This window comes from Ruditapes philippinarum, unplaced genomic scaffold (genome assembly GCF_026571515.1).
Source record: "Ruditapes philippinarum isolate M1 unplaced genomic scaffold, ASM2657151v2 ctg2415_1_1_1_1, whole genome shotgun sequence".
NCBI lineage: Eukaryota > Metazoa > Mollusca > Bivalvia > Venerida > Veneridae > Ruditapes > Ruditapes philippinarum.
The window spans coordinates 143,314-167,348 of record NW_026860512.1 but is presented as its reverse complement, the minus strand read 5'-3'; the positions used below and the strand labels follow the sequence as shown (position 1 = coordinate 167,348).

At 33.0% G+C, this 24,035-nt stretch overlaps 1 protein-coding gene across 2 annotated transcripts in view; it reads left to right on the top strand.

Moving 5' to 3' along the window:
• Window positions 1-8,013: 8,013 nt before the first annotated feature.
• Window positions 8,014-24,035, top strand: part of LOC132760422 (sodium- and chloride-dependent glycine transporter 1-like) — a 29,642-nt gene continuing 13,620 nt past the window's right edge. For both annotated transcript variants that reach the window (XM_060752401.1, XM_060752400.1), the window contains exons 1-3: window positions 8,014-8,126; window positions 23,342-23,456; window positions 23,743-23,874. In XM_060752401.1, the coding sequence (XP_060608384.1) occupies window positions 8,112-8,126; window positions 23,342-23,456; window positions 23,743-23,874 (262 nt within the window). In that variant the 5' untranslated portion in view covers window positions 8,014-8,111. The remainder of the gene's footprint in view (window positions 8,127-23,341; window positions 23,457-23,742; window positions 23,875-24,035) is intronic.

Sequence of the window (24,035 nt, the reverse complement as noted above, 5' to 3'; positions counted from 1 at the left end):
CAGATCATGTGAAGACCATGTATTTACTCGGCTTTCATAGACCTAAGAAAAGCATTTGACATTGTTCAGAGAGATATGATGTTGTTACGATGTAGATGGGATATTTTATCAGAATATTAGAGCAATATACGAAAGGACCATGGCATGCATAAAAATCAATGGAAGACTTACAAATTGGTTTGATTGTAGGTGCGCCCAGAGAAATAATTTGTCGCCATTACAGCGACATTTAACGGCAAAACATTTTGAGACGTTTGGAAGCGAATGCGACATTTAGCGGCTTAAGTGCGACATTTAGAGACAATTACGACTGTTAGCGTCGTTGCGACATATAACGGCGCCATAGACCAGACAACAGACAAATATTTTTTTCAAAATTTAAGACATATCTTTGTGGATTTATGCATTAGGTTCTACTTTTTCACAAATATGCAACTGCTTAAACAACGAGCACATACTAAGAAAAATTGAAAAAGTGCTTCGGATATTCAACTGTTGTCAATGCTGATTTGTACATGACTGTGACTGTTCACTTCATATAGCGGCGTCTTTGATGTGTAGCATCAACATATAACTGGTATTTTAATAAGAAACCACATTGCGAGGGACAATCACGGAAAAATCTTCCGCCATATACTTGGCTATTTGGCACTGTCTTTACACGGCAGTACTAGAACAGTCAATAGGTAAAAACCAAACTCATTTTTCCCCGCCATGACACGACAGTCCTCGTGGAGCGGCCGGATAATGGGAAAAAGCGTGACTGTCGCATGACGCGTGCATTTAACATGATTAGATAATTATACTTATGCATATGGTGATGCAAAATTTGAAATAACGTGACTTACGTGCAAGTTTCCATTATAATGTCATATTCCTCAGATTCCATTGTAAAAAGACTAAGTATCACAAATAAACGAATTTTTTCACAGGCAAGGGTGTCCCATTTATACAAAGAAATAAATGGGTAAGTAAAAATGTTTAAGAATATGTAAGTAGTTCTATCTTTAAGCTCTTTTTTAAAGTAATTCTTAAAGGTCTTGTTACACAAATTAAAACGATAATCACTCAGTATTTATCGACATGAAATAAACGAAACAAATACATACATACATACATAAATAAATAAATAAATAAATAAATAAATAAAAATATGAATAAATAAATAAATGAATAAATGAATGAATGAATGAATGAATGAATGAAAGAATGAACGAATGAATGATGGAACGAACAAACAAACAAACAAAAAAACGAATAATAATAATAATTAATAATAATAATAATAATAATAATAATAATAATAATAATAATGATAATAATAAAATAATAACAACAACAACAGCATGGCTGCTCTTTAAATGTATTAAGGATTGTTTATAAACAAATGTACGGTCATTTCCAAGTGACAAGATGCATACATTTTTTATTTGCCACTTGGAAATTAAATTTTCTATAAATATTCATAAGAAACTGTAGACTTTACTTGCATTGTAAAGTCACACGATTGAAAGAATTGGTACTGTTTGTGCTAAATTATTATTATTATCATTATTATTATTATTATAATTGAAGTTTAAGCTAATTCTAATAAACTATTTCGAATCACGAGAACAATTTCTGTGAACAAATTACAGGCATTATTTAAAACCACAATCGTCAATCACAAGATATTTTCATAAATATTTTACGACTGAAAACACATATGTTAAGAACATTTTTACCAGCCCTTCCTTTCATAAACACTTTCATATATTATGTTGTTTTATTGAAAAAAAGAATACCACAGAAAACACAATACCGTGTTTAAATGTCCGTGGTAGTTATTCATACAGTAATAATGTTTATCTACTATGTTTTATTGTCCTTATTTGACGCTAAATTAATATTCTTAAGTATGATCCATTTAAATTGTTTACAGTATAAACAAATGTTGAGCAAAAAAGTTTATTTAAAGTGCTACATCTTTTAATATGGCATAGAAATATTTCAAAATAAACATTATGATGTTTAGATTTTATCTGACAAAATATTTTAAAAAATTAAACTAGTATTCTCCACTCTCTCCGAATGTACTAATGACCGTGGCCGAAACTCTCCGAAAATAAACGTGATCATAGCCGAAAAGCCCGAAAGTACCAGTGATCGTATCCAAAACTTTTCAAAAGTATCGGTGATTGTAGCCTTTCTCTCCGAAAGTAACAGTGATCGTAGCCGAAACTCTCCGAAAGTAATAGTGATCGTAGCCGAAACTCTCCGAAAGTAATAGAGATCGTAGCCGAAACTCTCCGAAAGTAATAGTGATCGTAGCCGAAACTCTCCGAAAGTAATAGTGATCGTAGCCGAAACTCTCCGAAAGTAATAGTGATCGTAGCCGAAACTCTCCGAAAGTAATAGTGTTCGTAGCCGGAACTCTCCGAAAGTAATAGTGATCGTAGCCGAAATTCTCCAAAAGTAATAGAGATCGTAGCTGAAACTCTCCGAAAGTAATAGTGTTCGTAGCCGGAACTCTCCGAAAGTAAAGTGATCGTAGCCGAAACTCTCCGAAAGTAATAGAGATCGTAGCCGAAACTCTCCGAAAGTAATAGTGATCGTAGCCAGAACTCTCCGACAGTAATAGTAATCGTAGCCGGTACTCTCCGAAAGTAATAGTGATCGTAGCCGAAACTCTCCGAAAGTAATAGAGATCGTAGCCGAAACTCTCCGAAAGTAATAGTGATCGTTGCCGGAACTCTCCGAAAGTAATAGAGATCGTAGCCGAAACCTCCGAAAATAATAGAAATCGTAGCCGAAACTCTCCGAAAGTAATAGTGATCGTAGCCGGAACTCTACAAAAGTAATAGTGATTGTAGCCGAAACTCTCCGAAAGTAAAAGTGATCGTAGCCGGAACTCTCCGAAAGTAATAGAGATCGTAGACGAAACTCTCCGAAAGTAATAGAAATCGCAGCCGGAACTATCCGAAAGTAATAGAGATCTAGCCGAAACTCTCCGAAAGTAATAGAAATCGTAGCCGAAATTCTCCGAAGGTAATAGTGATCGTAGCCGTATCTCTCCGAAAGTATCAGTGACCGTAGTCAGAAATCTCCAAAAGTAACATTGATCGTTGTCAGAAATCTCCAAAAGTAACATTGATCGTAGCCGAAACTCTCCGAAAGAAATTGTGATCGTAGCCGAAACTCTCCGAAAGTAACAGTGATCGTAGCCGAAAATATCCGAATATACAAGTGCTCGTAGCCGAAACTCTCCAAAAGTACCAATTAATGATCGTATACGAAATTTACCAAAGTATCGGTGATCGTAGCCGAAACCCTAATGAAAGTAATAGTGATCGGAGCCGAAACTCTCTGAAAGTAATAGTGATCGTAGCCGGAACTCTCCGAAAGTAACAGTGATCGTAGCCAAAACTCTCCAAAAGTAATAGAGATCGTAGCTGAAACTCTCCAAAATTAATAGAAATCGTAGCCGGAACTCTCCGAAAGTAATAGAGATCGTAGCCGAAACTCTCCGAAAGTAATAGTGATCGTAGCCGAAACTCTCCGAAAGTAATAGTGATAGTAGCCGGAACTCTCCGAAAGTAATAGTGATCGTAGCCGGAACTCCCCGAAAGTACCAGTGACCGTAGTCAGAAATCTCTAAAAGTAACATTGATCGTTGTCAGAAATCTCCGAAAGTAACAGTGATCGTAGCCGAAACTCTCCGAAAGTAATAGTGATCGTAGCCGAAACTCCCCGGAAGTAATATTGATCGTAGCCGAAACTCTCCGAAAGTAACAGTGATCGTAGCCGAAAATATCCGAATATACAAGTGCTCGTAGCCGAAACTCTCCAAAAGTACCAGTGATCGTATACGAAATTTACCAAAGTATCGTTGATCGTAGCCGAAACCCTTATGAAAGTAATAGTGATCGTAGCCGAAACTCTCCGAAAGTAATAGTGATCGTAGCCGAAACTCTCCGAAAGTAACAGTGATCGTAGCCGAAACTCTCCGAAAGTAATAGTGATCGTAGCCGAAACTCCCCGGAAGTAATAGTGATCGTAGCCGAAACTCTCCAAAAGTAACAGTGATCGTATACGAAATTTACCAAAGTATCGGTGATCGTAGACGAAACTCTCCAAATATACAAGTGCTCGTAGCCGAAACTCTCCAAAAGTACCAGTGATCGTATACGAAATTTACCAAAGTATCGGTGATCGTAGACGAAACTCTCCGAAAATACCAGTGTTCGAAGCCGAAACTTTACCAAAGTATCGGTGATCGTAGCCGAAACCCTTATGAAAATAACAGTGATCGCAGCCGAAACTCTCCGAAAGTAATAGTGGTCGTAGCAAAAACTCTCCGAAAGTAACAGTGATCGTAGCCGAAACTCTCCGAAAATACCAGTGTCCGAAGCCGAAACATTACCAAAGTATCGGTGATCGTAGCCGAAACCCTTATAAAAGTAAAAGTGATCGTAGCCGAAACTCTCCGAAAATACCAGTGATCGTAGCAAAAACTCTGATCGTAGCCGAAATTTAATGGACACTTTTGCAAAAATGGAGCGCTTAAATAACCTGATCATTTAACTGGCCAAAATAGGGTATCACAGAAAGTAACACAAAATTTCACGATGCCATTCATCTGATGCAGTTTTGATAAACACAAAGCATAATATTTATAAATCAAGTTTTGAACTGATAATCCCCAAGTCAAAAATAATTAAACTTAACAATAGAGTTTAAATGACACGACATGAGTTACGAACGTTACAGGAATAACTAAATGTGATTTGAATAAAATTATATGATTTCGGTATATAAACATCTATAGACTGAGCTTAAGTTAAAAAAAATCAACGACGAGATTTTCGATGTCGTTATATTTCTAATGAATATGAATTCCTCCTGACAAAGGTTTCCCACATCTCCCCAACATTTTCAACATTTTTTATATGACGTCTATTTTCATTAGATATTATCTTCTTACAGAAATTCTCGTTGCCACGAGATTTCAAAATCGCCACAGTAACTGAGGTGACCAATCACATCACAGTAAAATATAATTAAAGAAAATACAAAATAGTCCCCGTTTTAAAGGGAAAACAGTATAACTTTATTTGTTTTAGTAAAGAAAGATTTCCTTCCCTTGAACACGCTAGAGGAATTCGCTTTTACAAAATTAGTTTACTATCTAAAGGAAGAAAACTTCTTGACATTAAAGGGAAATAACATTTGTCTTTTTATTTCCTTAATTCAATCTGAAATATCTAATATTTGAAATTTGAAAGCTGAGGCTTTTCTATAATCTTAAACTTTGTATTTCCCCATTTTTAAGCCCTTTTTGCTCCTTTAAGTTATTTTTTCAGCATTGGTTTTGGAAATGACTTTGACATTTTCAATTTTAAGGGGAAGTCTCTGCCATAATCATAATGTTTGGTGTGGTAAGTCTTTTGTAAATTAACCTCCACACAATTTTGATAAAATTTGCAGACTAAAGAAAAAAGTCATCTTTGACCATATGTATTTTAATGTTAAAAATAAAAGTGTCGTAGCCAAGCTTTTGAAATGTTTAAGCAACTTGAAGCACAAATGCCGGAGGGGGAAGTGCGGTAGGGATGTTACTTTCCTCCGATGGGGATTAGGGGGACCTCTTTAAAAGCAAAAACATAGCATAAAAGATGCCTTCTGGTGCCTTGATAGCAAAATGATATACAAAAAAATAAAGAAAAATAGACCAAATGTAAAAACATGTCCGTGGGTCTCACCAAGATTCGTAACTTATGCATTTCTCTTCGTTGTAATAGAAATACGAGACAAAAATTGGTGCTGGTGTAACATTCTACGTTCGAGATGGAATAAACGCAGCCTCAAGACAAGATCTCTATAGTAACAGCCTCGAGACATTTCAAATATTGTACAATTTCTCTGTACATATTTATATATATAAATACAATAACTTCAAATATTGCACAATTTATAGAATAAATAGACTTTAAACTAATGTTAGATTATGAAAAAAAATTCCCTTAAAGAAACCATAACAAAAGACGTTGTTTAATTATTTGCTTGAGTTTTATATAAAAAAAGAAGTAACCTTATCAAATTGATAAGCAGTGATAATTTTCAGCCTTTTATTTTCCGTGTTGATGTTTGTTTTCATGTTTGATACTGTTAGAGGGATCTGGAAAAGAAATCATGATAATCATACATGTATACAAGAAAGAATGTTTGTGAAGTTGGAAGCCTAGTAGCCTGAAGTTGGCAGCCGACTTTAGGCTGTTACACTGCCAACTTCACTAACATCAAGGAAGACGCAATGATTAGCAAATGATGTATAAACTCTTCATGTGAAAATTTAAGATTTCTATCCTGAGTTTAATCAACCAAGTAGTCGTTAGGACAATATTCAAAAGAAAGGGGTATAACCCATGTTACAACATTCAGTGTACCTGGTAAAGAAAATATACCAAGTAATCATACTTAAGAATTGATTATAAGAATTGATTAAGCCGCTTGTCTCTCACCGCTGTGGTTTCGAATTATGCAAGAGACTTTGGATTCTTTCATGTGATTAAGCAATCCAGCTAGTGTGCGGAACGTCGATGGCTCTACACAGATGTTGGCTCTTGCATGAAATAATGCACGAACAGGCGTCTGATGTCTTCCTCCACCTGTAAAGCTGGAAAGTCGCAAGTTGCCCTATACGAGGTATAGTCAAAAAGTTCCCGCACTGAGGAAATAGTTCCACAATTCCGTTCCCCTTTTAATATTTGAACTACAATTCCACAAGTTTTATTTAACAAATGCATGATAGGGTGCATGGACACGTCATTTGACTTCGTCGATAAAAAAAAAAAAAAAAAAAAAAAAAAAAAAAAAAAAAAAAAAAAAAAGAAATCCGTAAAGAAAACCAACCCAAAACGACAATACTGAAACTGTTGCAGGCTTGGTTTGGTTGAACCTGTTCATGGACGGTACTGGAAGGTTTAAGTTACTTTCCAGGATAACTACGTTGTCCTTGCTTTCTTGGTTTTTCTTGAGTTTCGTCAGTTTTCATTAATTTAATTGTTAACTCCTGCAACGCCTGGTCTTCGCGCCTTCTTCTGCGTTTGTCCGATGCCCTGCTGGATTCCGTGTAGGTGGTTTGGCGTTGTCGGATTTTGTTTTTGGATGCGTTCATTGAATGCCGCTACCTTTGATCTTTGTTTAATCATATTTTGTGTTTCTTGAAACCTTTAAGTCTTTTCAATAAGTTTTTTGTCACTTGTCAACAAACAGGAAACTCACTAGGAACACACTTTATTTATCAAAATGTCATGTAATTTTTTACAGGCTCCGTTACCGAAACACTGTCAGCAATATCCGGTTAAGTAACATTGCAATAAGTTACTTAGACGATAGCATGACACTTGGGTTAAGATAGATCACATACACAAAAATTATTAGCTATTTTATTTTTAATATAACAGTTTTCTGGATTCAATAACTTTTGAAACGCGTTAATTAAAAAAGTTACATTTATTCTATATATTTTCCTGTCCCCGTCATCCTGTCTTCACATTCAAAGAAAATTTTTTCTCACCTACTTTATTGATGCATTGATGAATACTTATTTGAAATCTTTAAGGCTTTCTATTAAGACAATATTTGCCATGTATAAAAAAATCAAGGGAATGCCTTAACTTGCTTATTCTTAGGTTTATGCCCACCTTGAGACATCCTGTGGTTTAGAGGCTTCCCTGTTGGACAAAAGAAGTGATACACTAGTTGTTGGCCAAATAAAAACATTTGAAAACTGCTGTATAAGTATTTATGAGGTATATTTCTTTCAGATTCAGAATAAGCATTGTTGGCAAAACACTGACTGTCCTATTGTCCTAAAATTCGAAAATGAAAATATTAACGATCAAATTCCTTCACATTTTGTGTTAAAAATGAGTTCTGTAAAATATCTAATTTAACAGGACATTGATAAAAGCGACTTAGTTTGTTTTCGTCATTAATAAAACTACGCTGTTATCTCGGCGGGTACTACCGGAACCCTTATCAGGACAGGTTATCATTGCTTTGCGCATGCGCATTTGTCTCCGTGATCCGACTTTAATAAAGTGAACAAAGCAGAGTAGTAAGGAATTATGACCGAAACAGAGGTACTTTATTTTGTTTATTTATAACTCTGACCCCGATTGTTCGTTGTTGTTGTTTTCCCCTTAATAATTTTGCGCCTTTTAGCAGGTGCATTTAAACAGTTTTTTTTTTATCAGATTATTACTTTAATCTCATATTTTGTTGAATACCATTTTTTTTTAAACTTAGATATTGTTGTCCAGAAAAGTTATATTTGAATTTCATATTTTCTCTTATATTATAATCCTTTTATAATTATAAATTATTGTATTTATTTGTATAATAATTATCATTTAATCTATATAATATAGAGCGCTAATGTCTTATTGTAAATATGATAATAATAGTCATCATCTCTTTGATGAAGATGAATATAATATGATGATTATGATGATAATGATGATGATTATTATCATCGTCATCAAAATTGTCATCAACAATATAATTCGAAGGAACAAGAAGCAAATGAAAATGTGCACACAATGTTACTTTTAAGAAAATATTTTTTTTCTTTCGTTTATCCACTTACGCATATATTTAGATAATGGTAATTTTGAATATATATTTAGATTGTCGTAAAAAATACTACATAATGCAGAAAATTTTTACTACTCAGCATTACAATTCCACTTTGAATTCTTAGAATATTATTAAATATCAATAAAATCAATTATGATAATAATAATAATAATCGAAATAATAATAATAATAATGATAATCGAAATAATAATAATAATAATAATAATAATAATAATAATAATAATAATAATAATAATAATAATAAAATAGTACCTTCTCATATTATTCACATTACCTTAGCAACGCTATATTCCTTCAAGTTAAAACGGAACATGCGTCCTGGACTATTTTTTTCACCCCTCATTATATAATTAAATTGAACAGTTTGAACAGTTTATTTGAAAATGCTGGGCCTCATAGAGGCATCAGTCACATATACTATAATATATACATATAGTATGACATATAAAGAGATATCCACGAAATATGCTGATGTATTACATGGCAAATATAAATCAAAAATGAAAGTGTTACATTATGAAAATAAGCTTAGTTATCAGTTACTTTTAATAACAACTTATTATATAAGATTTATACAGAATTTACATGAAACTCCTTGGTCACGTGATATGCATTGGTATCACTTTTTAAAAAAAAACCTTAACCCGCTTTGAATACGGAACCGCATAGGTTCCATTTTGGTCCCAACAAAATAAGCATATATTTATATTTTGCATCTGTTTTTAAAGTCGGCCCGACATTTTTAAAGTATTATGAATTGTTTTCCAGTAGAGTTCAATAGATTTGAGGACGCTTGTTTAGATTGTAGGATAGTGAAATTTTAACAAGACGCTCAATACTGGTTTATAAGTAGTATGAGTCTAAAATGTTACGATAGATTGAAAAAAAAAAATCTTCATTATCACCATCATACATATTGGAGTTTATGCTTGCGCACCAATCACAATTAATAACATGCAGACGACATGAAGACGAGACATATGATAAGTTTCAGACAAACAGCTTACACACGCAATTTGTCACCTATTGTTTATAAATTTATTGGAGGCTAAGAAGAAAGGCATGCTTTATTGCCTCCTTGAAATCCTCACATAATGTAAATAAACAAGTAATCTTCAAGACACAGAAAAGGACAGAACAGAACAGAACAGACCTGAACAAAGCAGTTTGTAAATCTGGAACTTTGCCAACTCTCGACATTAATGCTTCAAACCCTAGGGAGCATGCTTGCATGTAAGCAGCCATATTGTTATTTTATCATAAAATGACGTCACAATGGCATTTACTCACTCACATGACAAAAATCTATTAAAGTAGATATAGAACTGCCCTTAAGAAGGCAAGAACGAGTACATGGTGTTAAAGATATTACCAGATATAATTTTGATATAGATTTACAGTTCAATACGCTTCGTAACCTAATCAAATTTGGTTCGAGATAATATGTTAGCACAGAATTTGGTTCGATGTATATTGTTATTAAAACATTCTTCATTCATATTTCGAAATACATGTTGTGTAAAGTAATCAAATGTGATTTGCTTATGCAGAAATGTTCCGTCCTAGTTATTTTATTTCACCAAGGTTGTGATACGTTTTAGACGTTGACATATTTGTTAAAGTGCTGTTCATATTCAATCTTTGCAAGGTCTGATTTTTTTCTAAACAAATTCTGTGAAATTATAGATTAAAAATGTACAATTAACTGTCATTTCATTCTTTAAAAAAAAAAAAAAAAACATCAAAAAAAAAAAAAAAGAGTAAAAAATAATGAAAATTATGATGACGATGATGATGATTATTATGGGGATGATGATAATGATGATGATGATGATAATGATATACGTATTTCTACTCCGTTACAGATCTGCAAAGTATGAGGGTAACTTTTTATGTCTTAAAGCATTCAAACTGCAAGTGTATATAAATAGACTCTACCATATTTTTTTTAATATTCAGGCATTTTTTTCTCTCTCAAAAATACATTTTGTATGACCTGGAGGAGTAATGATTAAATCTGGGACAGATTAAATGAATAAGGAAAAACAATATCAACAATATTTCTACCGAAAACTTAATAAAATTGAAAAGATGAAAAAAGTAAATGAAGAAATCTTCAATTTAAAAAAATTGACGATTTTAAATTATCTGTGCTGAACGACATTGTGGTTGTTTAGTTAATAGCGAAGTATTTATGACGAGTTCTCAAAATCATTTAATTTACATGTATCTTAGTTACAGCTGAAATTCCTCTCTGTAATAAAAGAGCGGAACTATTTTCTTTCGTATTTGATATATTATAACAGTTTTTCTTATTATTTTAAAATCAAAATGTCCAAACTCTGTGAAGTTTTTATCGAAGAACTTAATGAAAGTTGTCCTCTCTAAGCAGCGTTAAATTTTGCACAATAATGTTTCACCTATGTTGAACTTTGCGTAGTGATTTATAGTACTTAGTTTGTTAACATAAAAGAAGTTCCTTATTTATGAGTAAGTGTTGCATCACGGTTGTCCGATTGATTTCAAGCTGCACTTGACCGTTGACAGGTATCGTGAACTGGTCACTTTTCAAACAATAATATCTCATTTATTGATCTATACTCATGGGCGGAAGAATTTCAATGGCGGCCGAATGTAAACAGAGTTATCTGACCTTTTATACAAAAACCATGTCAACTAATGGGTTTTTATCGGCGTTGATTGAATCATACGCTACTAATCAAACATTTATGATTAAATATGTCAATCAGAAAGCCGAAATTGAATTGACATTCCCAGTCATTTCTTTCAATTATGTACAATCGGATTCCAAATCTAAGCACTGTTTACCAAGGAAATGGCTGAAAACTTTTCATTTTATTGAAAAGCACACATGATAAATTTGAAATGCTTAACAATGTAAATATCTAATGCTCAGCTCTTTTTAAGTGAATTATTACTTATTTTGATCAAAGCTGGTACATGTATATCTAAGATACTGATATTATATTAGAGGCAATGTATAAATAACAAATTAAATTTAAGTATGTTCCGCTTTTTACTCAAATGAGCGTCTGTATAGTAAAGATCTTGTCATCTGGCTGCTTTCTACATGGTACGAAAGCTGCGAAATTAGCCGAATGTGTACGAAATGTTAACGGATAGAATATTCCTTAGACTATTAATATAAATAAGTATTCCAAATCAGAGATAATGCTTAGACATCAGAATGATAAAGTCCCACCAAGGATATATTGATCGTTTTTAAGGATATTTATGTATTGTATTGAAGTAAAGGGACCTTCATTCCTTGGTTTTGCCTCAAAAAACAAATAGACCAGACTTCAAGTCGTTTTTGAAATATTATTTTTATCTTGAACCATCTTAAGGTATGACAGTGTAAGTGTTATTTGTCCCAGTGTTGAGTTATATATGTTCCATTTAAGAGTCATTTAACAATAATATTGAGATGGTGAAAGTGTTTACATTTGTTGGCTATCGTAGATTATGAAACTGTTGTTCTTGAAATAGCCACAATAAAACTGAAATAAAATATTGAACCTCCGCTTATATGACATGTAATAAATAAAGGTATAGCTCGAAATAGTGAAATTGTACATGTATATATGTTGTTGTGTAAAACCTAAATGTGAATATTAAAACAGCAAAATTAAATGAACATTGCAGACTCGGTTTGATTGGGTCAAATAAGTGAAACATCCCTCACGTCCACTAGCACCAACGTTACTCAACACTTCAAAGTGCTGGACTCAATGATCCAAAAGGACCATAAATGTGAAGTCAGCTACACATAATACTGTTCAAACTCCATGCACACTAGGAAATAATCTGGACCAGACTCTATTTTCACTAAGAAAAAATCTGACTCGCATAATATCATTTTATTCAACTCGTTCAATAAATTCAGCATTTAACTTACACCTATTAATGCCATTTACTTAGTAAAAATGTGCAGTTTTCAACTTGTGCCGCACTAAACTCAATTTAATGAAACATGTCGCTGACGTCGCGTTTCTGTGACGTCACAGTCTTTGCCGTAGACAATAATTCACGCGAGACATAGATAATACTTTAACATAGTGCTGAATGTGACATTATTTGTTATAAAAATGCAACAATGTAAACAAAATAGTAATTTGACTTCTATACAAATTACTTAACCTCACCAAACTAATTGCCAAAAAGCAACATACGCAAAAGACGGTTCAGTTAAATGACCGCTGAGTTATTTTGCATTTAAAACAAGACACCAACAGTAAAGATAAATTAAAAGAAAGCACTTCTAGGGCTTAATGCTCCCAAAATGGGCCTCAGTAAAGGATTCGTGCACGTTAGTATAACTGCGTTTTTTTTAATAAACACCAAACATAGGTTTTTTTGTACTTTAAATTAAACGCATGTGCCATGTCAGGAAATGTATGATGTTTTTCTACCTCTTCTATCCAACATCCTATTCTGTTTACAAATTATTATCATTATATTTAAGATAATTTCAAAACCAAATGCCCAAAAGGTGACCAATGGTATTAACATCCGCTTCAGATTCATACTGAATTCTGGTGATACTGTATGAGATATAGTATCTATACATGTATATTATACATTACTTATAATGACATGAGCTGATATGATTACTTTTGTATTTTAAGAAACACATGTATGATATCAAATTCATGAAATGTCGTTTACCATGTTTACATGATTTTGTTAATTTGCTTGCAACGTCGGTTATATCCGGTTGATGACGTCATAATTGTGGTTGATAATTTTATGTTAGCGTTCTTCGATTATAATTTTACAAACTGTCGTACGTTTTCACCGAAGCAGACCGAATAAAAACCGGAAGTAAGCAAAAATTGCCGAGTGTCATTGGATATCTTTTATCATAATACGAAAGCTGGTTTAATTAAAATTGACCAAAATAAACTTATGTTCTAGACAAATAAGATAAATTTTAATATATCACATATGCTATCATTAATTTACAGTTACAAAATGAAAATAAAAATCAAAACAATGGGAAAACATACTTTAATTTTTTAATCTAATTAGATAATTTCAAGTGCAAACTTACCATGGATAAAACAATACATCATAACATATATTTGAAATAATAATAGTACAGCGATGAGGTTAATCTTAGAAAATACAACCAACCAACCAACCAACCAACCAACCAACCAACCAACCAACCAACCAACCAACCAACCAACCAACCAACCAAACAACCAACCAACCAACAAACAAATAAACACAGAAAGTTACAAACAAAAATACGGAAAGATCTGCAAGAAATAACTGCATATACATGTTGCACTGTTCACAAACATTTATATATTTTAGTGTGAGGCAAAGGTCAGATTGCGCATGCGCGACAAAATATAATAACATTTGCTTTTCCAGAAGTGTCAAAATTTGAACTTAAGGCAAATGAACGAATAGTTTTAGCTTTTAAAGATTCAACTGATAGTAATTGCGTTGATAGATATTAAATATTGAATCTAAGTCACTTTGTCCTAAAGTTTGTCCGTGTCGGCTAATTATACAAAGACAGGCCGTGTAATTTCATTAATTAATGCCGCTCAAATTTGCAATTAAATTTGATGATATTGCAGTCATAATGAGATGTCTCTAAGATTAACAATGTACAAACGTACGTGACTGACATACTAATCCAATAATTATATGTGGAAATTTAAACATTTTGAAAATTGTTTCTTCAAATTCGATTGAGAAGTTGTAAATCAAACTGAATATTTTTAAGCATTTTTATGAAAAGGATTTGCTTTGTTACTGTAAACATCAGTGTGTGCTTCTGTTAAATAGTAACGTAATGTTAAATTCTTTTTTGCCATATGTATTTTATTTCTTTTAAAGGCACATTATGTCTCAGAAACGAAATTTTTTTTCGTTCTAAAGAAAGGGCAAAGAGTTATTTTATAACCATTAAATAATGGTTTTTGAGCATGTTGTATGCTTAGGACCCGATGAATGAAGCGCTGCTTGTGAAATAATTTTGTCGTAAAAGTAGCAAAATGTAAACAAAATAGAATTTTGACTTCCATTCAAAGAAACAAATCACTATATCTGTACTAATTGGCAAAAAGCAGCAGATGCAAAAGATTGTTCAGGTTTTGCGAAATAAAATTAAAATAAAAGCATTTTTGAAGCATAATGTACCTTTAAAACTTGATATTAATTAATACGTCTGGACGGAATAAAATATACGTAACAGCAAACGGTGCGTGTGTGTTTATGCCACTGTTCGGACTCCGTAGAAATGAATGTTTATAGCTCAATTTTTATCGTAAACTCGTTAAAAATCAGCAATTTTTTCACTATTTGTGTGCATTATTTTTTTCAAGTGACATGATGACAAGATTATCTAATATACTACTAGGTCGCGTGAAAGATCGATTGATTACAATAAAGATATCATAGTAAAATGGTTTTATAAAAAGCTAGTAGCGTCTCGTTCTGTCATTTCTATATCCTAGGGTAATTCCGTACATGCCGAAAGTTAAACTTTTCACAACTTCGTAATAGATATTGCTATTTGTCTGTATCTGTATCTAGGCTGTGCCTTGCGTCACAATATATGATTTTTTGTAACTATGCCAAAGGCGTCCTGGTTACGCAATAATGTTTATAAAAAGCGATCCATTGATGAAGATATGACACCAAAGTTGACAAAATTAATTCATAAATAAATGGACGATTCAATATTTTAACAGCGATATTTCGTTGGTAAATGACATATTAGGGTATGTTTTAATCTAATATCGTATGCCCTTATTGTTTTTATTAGTCTTGTGTGTAATAGTGAAAAGGTGAAATACGAGAAAAACAAAAATGACACATTAATTAACGCGAAGACCGGTACGATTATTTTAACTTCATGAATTTACGAATTAAACTTCATGAATTCTTGATTGTGACCCTGCAGTTTAAATCATGAATTCATAAAGTTGAAATCATGAAAACGTGAATTCGTAAATTTGAAATCATGAAATCAAAAGTCGAAATTGTAAGAACTTGAATTCGTGAGGCTGATATTAGGAATTCATGAAATAGAATTCATGGATTCGTGATGTTAAATAGTGAGAACTTAATTTCATGAAGTGGAAAACATGAAATCATTACGTTGAAATAATGACTTTGTTAAGTTGAAATCATCATGAATTCATGAAAGTAGAATGTCACCAATGGTTGGTTTTGCGAAGAAGTTTGATGTTTAATGTGAAAGGTACAAATGGTCTCTGACGATAGTGTGGTTTCAATATTACAACTTTAAACAACAACAACAAGGTCTATATAGTCACGATTTTGTTCTAGGTGTGTTGAAAATGTCCATAAGGATAGGAGTTGAAACCACTTATATGTGCAATCCCCAACTATTTAAACTCATTTAGACACATTTTTTTTTAAAGTTTTACCATCATCTTTCCGCTTTATGTTCTCTTTTCCATTCTTTTAAACGTTTACGTTGAGATTGTTTAAGGTCAACATGCGTTACCCGAGCTGAGCCGAAAAAGCGAAAAAAAAAATCAATATAGTTAATACAGATTTTATACTATAAGGTGTTCAAATATAGGACCGTGTGGGTTTAATCCTTAAAAGAAGCAAATCTTACAACCAACTCAAGACATATATTTTACACAAAATTTGATATTTGCGAAACGAGCCTTGCACGTTAATTTACAAGTCTATGAATATATTTTTTTTTATTCACCAGACGACACTTCAGACAAAACCTATGTTAATGTATTCTTAACATTGAAAAATATCCGTACTTGTAACACTGACATTCATAAATTTGCCAAATTGAAGGAAAAAAAATCTGTCAAGTATAACTCTTTCTTCCGTCTGTCAGACATAATTTAAATTACCGCTCTGTTTTTGGATACAAATGTAGGGATAAGAATGTTCTTACACAAACCCAGTCGATAAAATGTTTTTGTCAATATTTTTCTCCTTTTTACGTCATTTATCTAAAACAAAGTTTTATACTGTCATTGATAAGAAACATGTTTCTTTTTTTTTCACCGTAACAAAACAGATAAAATAATGATGAAATATTTAATGAAATAATTGATTGTTTTCACCGTCAGCTTATCTCAGTAGGGACATCATTGGATCAGCACAGGCCTGCTGGTTCGATACCCTGGCGAGGCATATTTTTTCGTCACGGACATTGAGTCTAATGGTGATTTGTCTCTCATCGCTGATTCAGAAATCATGTGGAATAAGTAATCGGTCACTTGGGTAGATATTGTTAATTACTGGTTAAGTTATACAGAAAAGCCTGCCAGGTAGACCAGTCGCCGAAATATGACCAACATGTGTTAAAATAGGTGTAAAATCCAGACTCGCCCCCCCCCCAAAAAAAAAAAACAACAAAAAACAACAACAAAAAAAAAAAAAATACAAAAAAACACAAAAAAAAAAAAACCAGACTGCTCAAATGTTAGAAGTTGGAAAGAAAGAAAGAAAGAAAGAAAGAAAGAAAGAAAGAAAGAAAGAAAGAAAGAAAGAAAAGAAAGAAAAAGAAAGAAAGAAGAAAGAAAGAAAGACAAATTGTAAGAATGAAATTTTCAATTTTTAGCACTTTCTTCTTCAACATCTTGTTACGTCTGGTAAAATGGTTCTAATTATTGAAGATCGGAGAATATATTGTCTGGCCTATTGTTGGGTTGAAACTATAGATTTTATAAAACCATATAACCATATAACCATATACACTTTGTTCCATCATGGGTATAAGGTTTGACATATGTGAGTGCATTCTTAATACAAGTACAATTACTATACCTTCTATAATAACTCAGGGAACCGATTTCATGGTCTATACAAAGACAAAATTACATACTTGAATGGATCGTTACTAGAGTGTCTGAATTATCTTAGCCAATTAGCACATTATATTTAAGAAAAACCCATACATTTACTCCCTCCCCCCTCCTAAATTACGAGGAAAAAGTGGGAAAACCACCACAAAAATAGATAAATAAAAAAAGAAAATTTAAAACAAAAACAAAACAACAAAAAAACACACACCAAAACAAAAACTTCAACATGTACTACGTAATACTGCAAATTGAAATTTAATAACAGCGACTTTATCAATGTAAACATCGCATTTATCAGTCCTGCATGTTGACCCCCTAAGATAGAATGACCCTTCTTATCAGGGTATTACGATTGCGTGAAACACTCCATCAATTTGGCTAGGTTATTCACACCGTATTACCGGCGGCAGTGATGGCAGATCACTGCAGTGATGGCAGATATCTGCAAATTACCGATCGATACAGGTAGGTTATAAATTTGGTTGGTTTAATTATATGACACAAATACGGCCCATTTCATTGCTATAAAACTATTGTCCATTGAATGGAGATACTGTAAGGTAATTTTGGACTCGTTTTTTCCTGTTTCAGACTATTTTGAGCAGGTTAAAAGTGAAAGCCTTAGAAAAATCCGTGAAAATGTCTGTTTTCTGTTCAAAATATTTCAAGTTTTAAGTAAATGGCAGGATTTCCTGTTATCAATATAGACGTTCATCCATTGGGGTCACGCAAGCCAAATATCTACCCCGTGAGTCTTTTCTTAAAAGTTTTACAGACGCTCAATCTTGTCCGGTCGAAGAAAAAATGCTGCCGTTGTAGGCAGATACATATTATAAATGCTGCCGTCGATGGCAGAAATACCATGAAAGTGGCTAACATTCTGACAGAAAATCAAGTTCAATCTTTTATCAATTCCTCTTTTCTTTGCGCCCTTTTAGTCAGAATTGAGACGTTAAACTATCATTTCTAATATTTTATCAAGATAGAAAAGTTATTAACCAATTACCCCATGAGCATCTTGTGAAAAATGGCTGTTTTCATTGAAAGGTCTCCCGTTACAAGTTCAAGTTGCTATAAAACTATAAAAACTGCTTCAATACTAATCAAACTTGGCACAAATGTTGACTGGACCATTGCCTTTGTAACAACATGTTCAGTCTGAAATTTCCTGTTACCCTGTTACCATAGCAACTAGGGGACATCTCAAAATTGCCAAAAATCACTATTTTGAGTTGATTTTTTCCATCAAAATTGATTTCAAAGTGCTGCCACTTCTCAATGGATTGAGATAGAGTCAATGGCTTTTCAGCATTGGTTACACGTTACCTTATGATTGACCTGGGACCTTTTTTAGCCTCCCACAAGTCCAAAGTTTTCTTGGCGATGAGGGGGACTCAGCCCCCCTTCAAACCCCCCAGACAGAAGGGGGCACATCCCCTTTCTGGCAACCCCCTGATGTATCTTTTGGATGGGGGTGGGTGGCCGCGCCGAAAAAGTGGTCAATTTTTTAAACAACATTTATCAAACAAAAACAAGTGTTTTGGGGCCTAAATAAGGCATTTTTTCACCATTTGAGAAAGCAAAAAATGAGGGGGGGTGAAAAAGGCGTAGAAAGGCGTATATATCTGGTAATGGGTTAATAGAAACTGATGAAAAAAAACGAAATTACCCTAAAACGCATTTTTCCATGTTAAAACAAGGCCTCACATATAATTTTGAAGAAAAATTGCTGTTTTGTAGATTTTGATTTTTTTCATTAATGCGGTATGTGCATCGAAACAAAGCTTATTAGCAACATGCAGTTACAATACAAAAAGTTATGATTTAGTATCACAAAATTTCACTATAAATAGAGAAATGAACATGAAAAACTTCATTTTTCTATATTCATGCATGTGTGTCTGTCAGTTACATGCATACAATACTATATGTATACAATACTATATGTATCTTAAGTTTAGCAGCGCACTCCCTTTTTAAGACATAACGCCAATTGCATATTACAGCAAGTAATTTCTTTAAGTGGATATTCATTTGCTAGCATATGACATTATTTTCTCGAGGTAATAATGTTCATCGCTTTATGACAAATAAAGGCTGAAATTTACTTAATCGGCGCAGATTATAAATTATAAAATTGATGTAATAAAGGGGAGACTATTAACCTCGCAACTGGCATCAGTGTATCATAAAACAATGTATGTTAATGTAAAATGGAAAGATATTATTGACAGTTCAAATATTTTCCTATATTATCAAGTTGAAAAACACGACAATGTGGATTCATTTCTTTAAATTTTCATGTCTGTAATAGCGTTAATTGTAGTTTGCCTTTGAATTACATTTACTATGCTAAACTATTAACAACAGTTCTAACATCACGTGCTCCCATCTAACTATATGTTTTTTTATTCATTTTAGTTGTAGCCATGACAACTTATTAAGATGGACCTTTCGATGATTCATATCACTTGATAAAAATAAATCCTGTATTTATAGGAAATAAACTAGATTTTTTTTATTTGTTATATTCTTTTTCTCTTTTTTTACCTTTCAATTCATATGAACAGTTCAAGCACACATGCATGAATATAGAAAAATGAAGTTTTTCATGTTCATTTCTCTATTTATAGTAAAATTTTGTCGTACTAAATCATCACTTTTTGTATTGTAACTGCATGTTGCTAAAAAGCTTTTTTCGATGCACACCGCATTAATAACTTTTCTATCTTGAGAAAATATTAGAAATGATAGTTTAACGTCTCAATTCCGACTAAAAGGACGCAAAGAAAAGAGGAATTGATAAAAGATTGAACTTGATTTTCTGTCAGAATGTAAGCCACTTTCATGGTATTTCTGCCATCGACGGCAGCATTTATAATATGTATCTGCCTACAACGGCAGCATTTTTTCTTCGACCGGACAAGATTGAGCGTCTGTAAAACTTTCAAGAAAAGACTCACGGGGTAGATATTTGGCTTGCGTGACCCCAATGGCTAAACGTCTATATTGATAACAAGAAATCCTGCCATTTACTTAAAACTTGAGATATTTTGAACAGAAAAAAGACAATTTCACGGATTTTTCCGAGGCTGTCACTTTTAACCTGCTCAAAATAGTCTTAAAACAGGAAAAAACGAGTCCAAAATTACCTTACAGTATCTCCATTCAATGGACAATAGTTTTATAGCAATGATATGGGCCGTATTTGTGTAATATAATTAAACCAACCAAATTTATAACCTACCTGTACCGATCAGTAATTTTCAGATATCTGCCATCACTGCAGTGATCTGCTATCACTGCCGCCGGTAATACGGTGTGTATTCAAATACACAGTTTTGTTGGCGTCCGTCAACTTCCTTTACATGACTGTAGGTTCATCGCAAAGTCTTCCGTAATACCGTCTATATTTGCGTATCAAAATTTGGATTTGGGCAAACTATTGAAAGTTTTTTTTAGTTTGTCGCGCATACACCGCGCATGACGCAACTTTGCACCATGAAATCACGTGTTCAGACGCGCATGTTTAATTTGCGCACCACTCAATAACATTTTAATGGTATTCAAGGATTATTATTGACAATCGTCTAAATACTTCAGACAATTAATGTAATCGTTTCATATAGTCCTAAATATGTGTTTTAACTTCATCATTAATAAAAACAAATACATTTTAATAGGAAGAACATCTGACAAAATTTTATATGTAATATGTTTGACATGTAGATCTTCTTTACCCGATACTGCTACGATAATAAAAGAGGTTCTCCGCTTTCAAAAAATACTCCTTCATGAAGAACCAACGAATTGAGCGCACATGACAGATTTTACAATCCCTAGTGGGACTCGAACCGAAAGCTATTAGAGGCATATAAAATTTAAATTGGGATCTTCAACAGTCGGAGTTATGTAGTAGGATCAACAAATTAGTTATACATGTAGAAGGATCAATAATGGAGTTGTGTATCAAGATTAACAAATAGGTTATGTAGTAGTATCAACCTAGAAGTTGTGAAATTGGATCAACAAAGAAGTTATGTGGTATGATCAACAAATTAGTTATGTAGAAGTACCAACTAAGCTGTTATGTAGTAGAGTCAACAAAGAAGTTATGTAGTAGCAACAAAATAGAAGTTATGTAGTAGCATCAACAAAGGAATTATGTAGATGCATCAACAAAGAAGTTAAGTAGTAGCAACAAAATAGAAGTTATGTAGTAGGATCGACAAAGAAGTTATGTAGTAGAATCAACAACGGAGTTATGTAGAAGCATCAACAAAGGAATTATGAAGTAGGATCAACAAAGAAGTTATGTAGTAGAATCAACAAAAAAGTTTAGTAAAAGGATCAGCAAAGATATTATGCAGTTCGATAAACAAATTAGATATGTAGAAGGACCAACTAATCAGTTATGTAGAGGGACAAACTATTTATATGTAGAAGGCAAACTAAGCAGTTATGAAGAAGGATTAACAAAGTCGGTATGAAGAAGCATCAACAAGTAGTTGCGTACTAGGATCAATTTAGCATTTAGCTTGTAGGATAAACAAAGTACTTTATTTGTCACCTATGCAGTAGGACACCTGGTACTAATAAACAAACTGCTTGTAGCTAAGCAGTAGAATTTTACTCAGCAATTCTTCAGCAGGATTAACAAAATTACTTCTTTCTGTTCAAGTACCCGTTGTACTTAATATAACAGCTGAAGTCCTTTATCTAAAATGATTTACGCTGTACTGTTAGTAAATATATACTTTGGTCGTTAGGCAGTTATCTCAGATTGTGACACACATATATTTCTTTTCATGTCGGTCTTCCTCAACGAAATGTAAACAAACATGTGATAACTTACTTTTTATCGGTATCTATACGTGTTCATACACCCCAATTAAGGTCAATTGCATCTTTTTTTATCGTGCGCTTGAAATGTGACGAATCGCACAAAAAGTAGTTCGTAATAACTACTTCCGGCAAATGTCACCATTCGTCAGCTCTTCAAATGAAGTCTGAAAAAGTTGACAAGAGTTTTTTTAGATTTAATATTATCTCTTATTCAATAATTTAAACTAAAGTTCCACAGAATGAACAGTTGAAAATAATGATTTATAACTCAAAAGACAAATCTTGCTAGCCTGTATATTGAAATAAATTAGCCAATTGTCAACGAGCAACTTCAATTTCCATTTTGTTATAGAAATGCTATCAATTTTGTTTTCCATAAACTTTTTTTTTTTGAAATCTTGTTACAAGGACCAAAAAGTACCCATTTGCCATTTGGATTTATTATCTTTTGCTACTTCTGCTGTGTTGGCAATCTGTATAATTATATTGATTTAATATTGTGTATGGAAACGAAAATACTACTTTGTTTACATTTAAGCTACATTTACAGCACACAATTGCCCGTTCCGTCTTTAGTTGATTAACATTTGATAGGATTGTTATAAATCAATAGTTAAAATATTACTATACATTTATACAGATATTTGACCTTTTCAAACTATTAAAAATATGGATTTCTTAGGCATAATGTTCCTTTAACTGACATAAGCGTCCATATGTCGAGGAAATAACAATCCTGAAAAGGGATACTTTAGTGATCATCAATTCATCCATTGTTACTTAGGCATATGTGCAACTGCAACGCGCATGCGCCCGTACTACAGGAAAACGAATATGTGACATTGCAACAATATGAAAAGGCTAAATCAAAACACGAACGAGAGACCAAATTTTACCCTTATCGTGACTCAGTGTTTTTTGCATAACACCTCGAACAAGAAAAGACACGGCAGATGAAAAGCAAATCAGCTACAATATTAAATAGTTTCTCTTATCCTTTACAGAAGCAACGAGCTAACTGGGGCAGTCACGTGGAGTTTATCTTAACTCTGGTTGGCTTTGCTGTTGGACTCGGAAATGTTTGGCGATTTCCGTATCTGTGTTTCGAAAATGGCGGCGGTAAGTACATTTTGAAATCATGATTAAATAATGTGTGCATCTTTATTTAATAAGAAAAAAAAAAGGTTTATATATAGGTTGCATCATATTCGTAGACAATTCTCACAAGTGTGAATATTATGATCGAAATCGCGCGTAATTTCAACATTTTCACAAATCACGAAATTTATTTTCGTTTACTTACTAAAAGAACATACAATGAAGTAGGACCTATAGCACTGTTTTTGAAATAACTGAAATCATGTGCTTTTTTATATTCTTTGCATGTAATTCTTTTTTATTTCAGGGGCGTTTCTTATACCATATTTTATCTGCTTGGTTGTGATGGGTATACCTCTGTTTTACCTTGAGCTGAGTTTCGGCCAGTTTGCCAGCTTAGGGCCAGTTAAGATCTGGATTATTAACCCTGCAATGAAAGGTACATACACCATTATCCTTTTATCGCGGGCATGCGCAGTACGCCGCTGTGGACGTCATGTGACTTAGAATCTAGGTTTATCATAAAAAATCTTTATAGAAAATATTTGTTTGTTACAATAAATATGGACCACATCCTTCTGAAGATGACGTAAGTTGGAC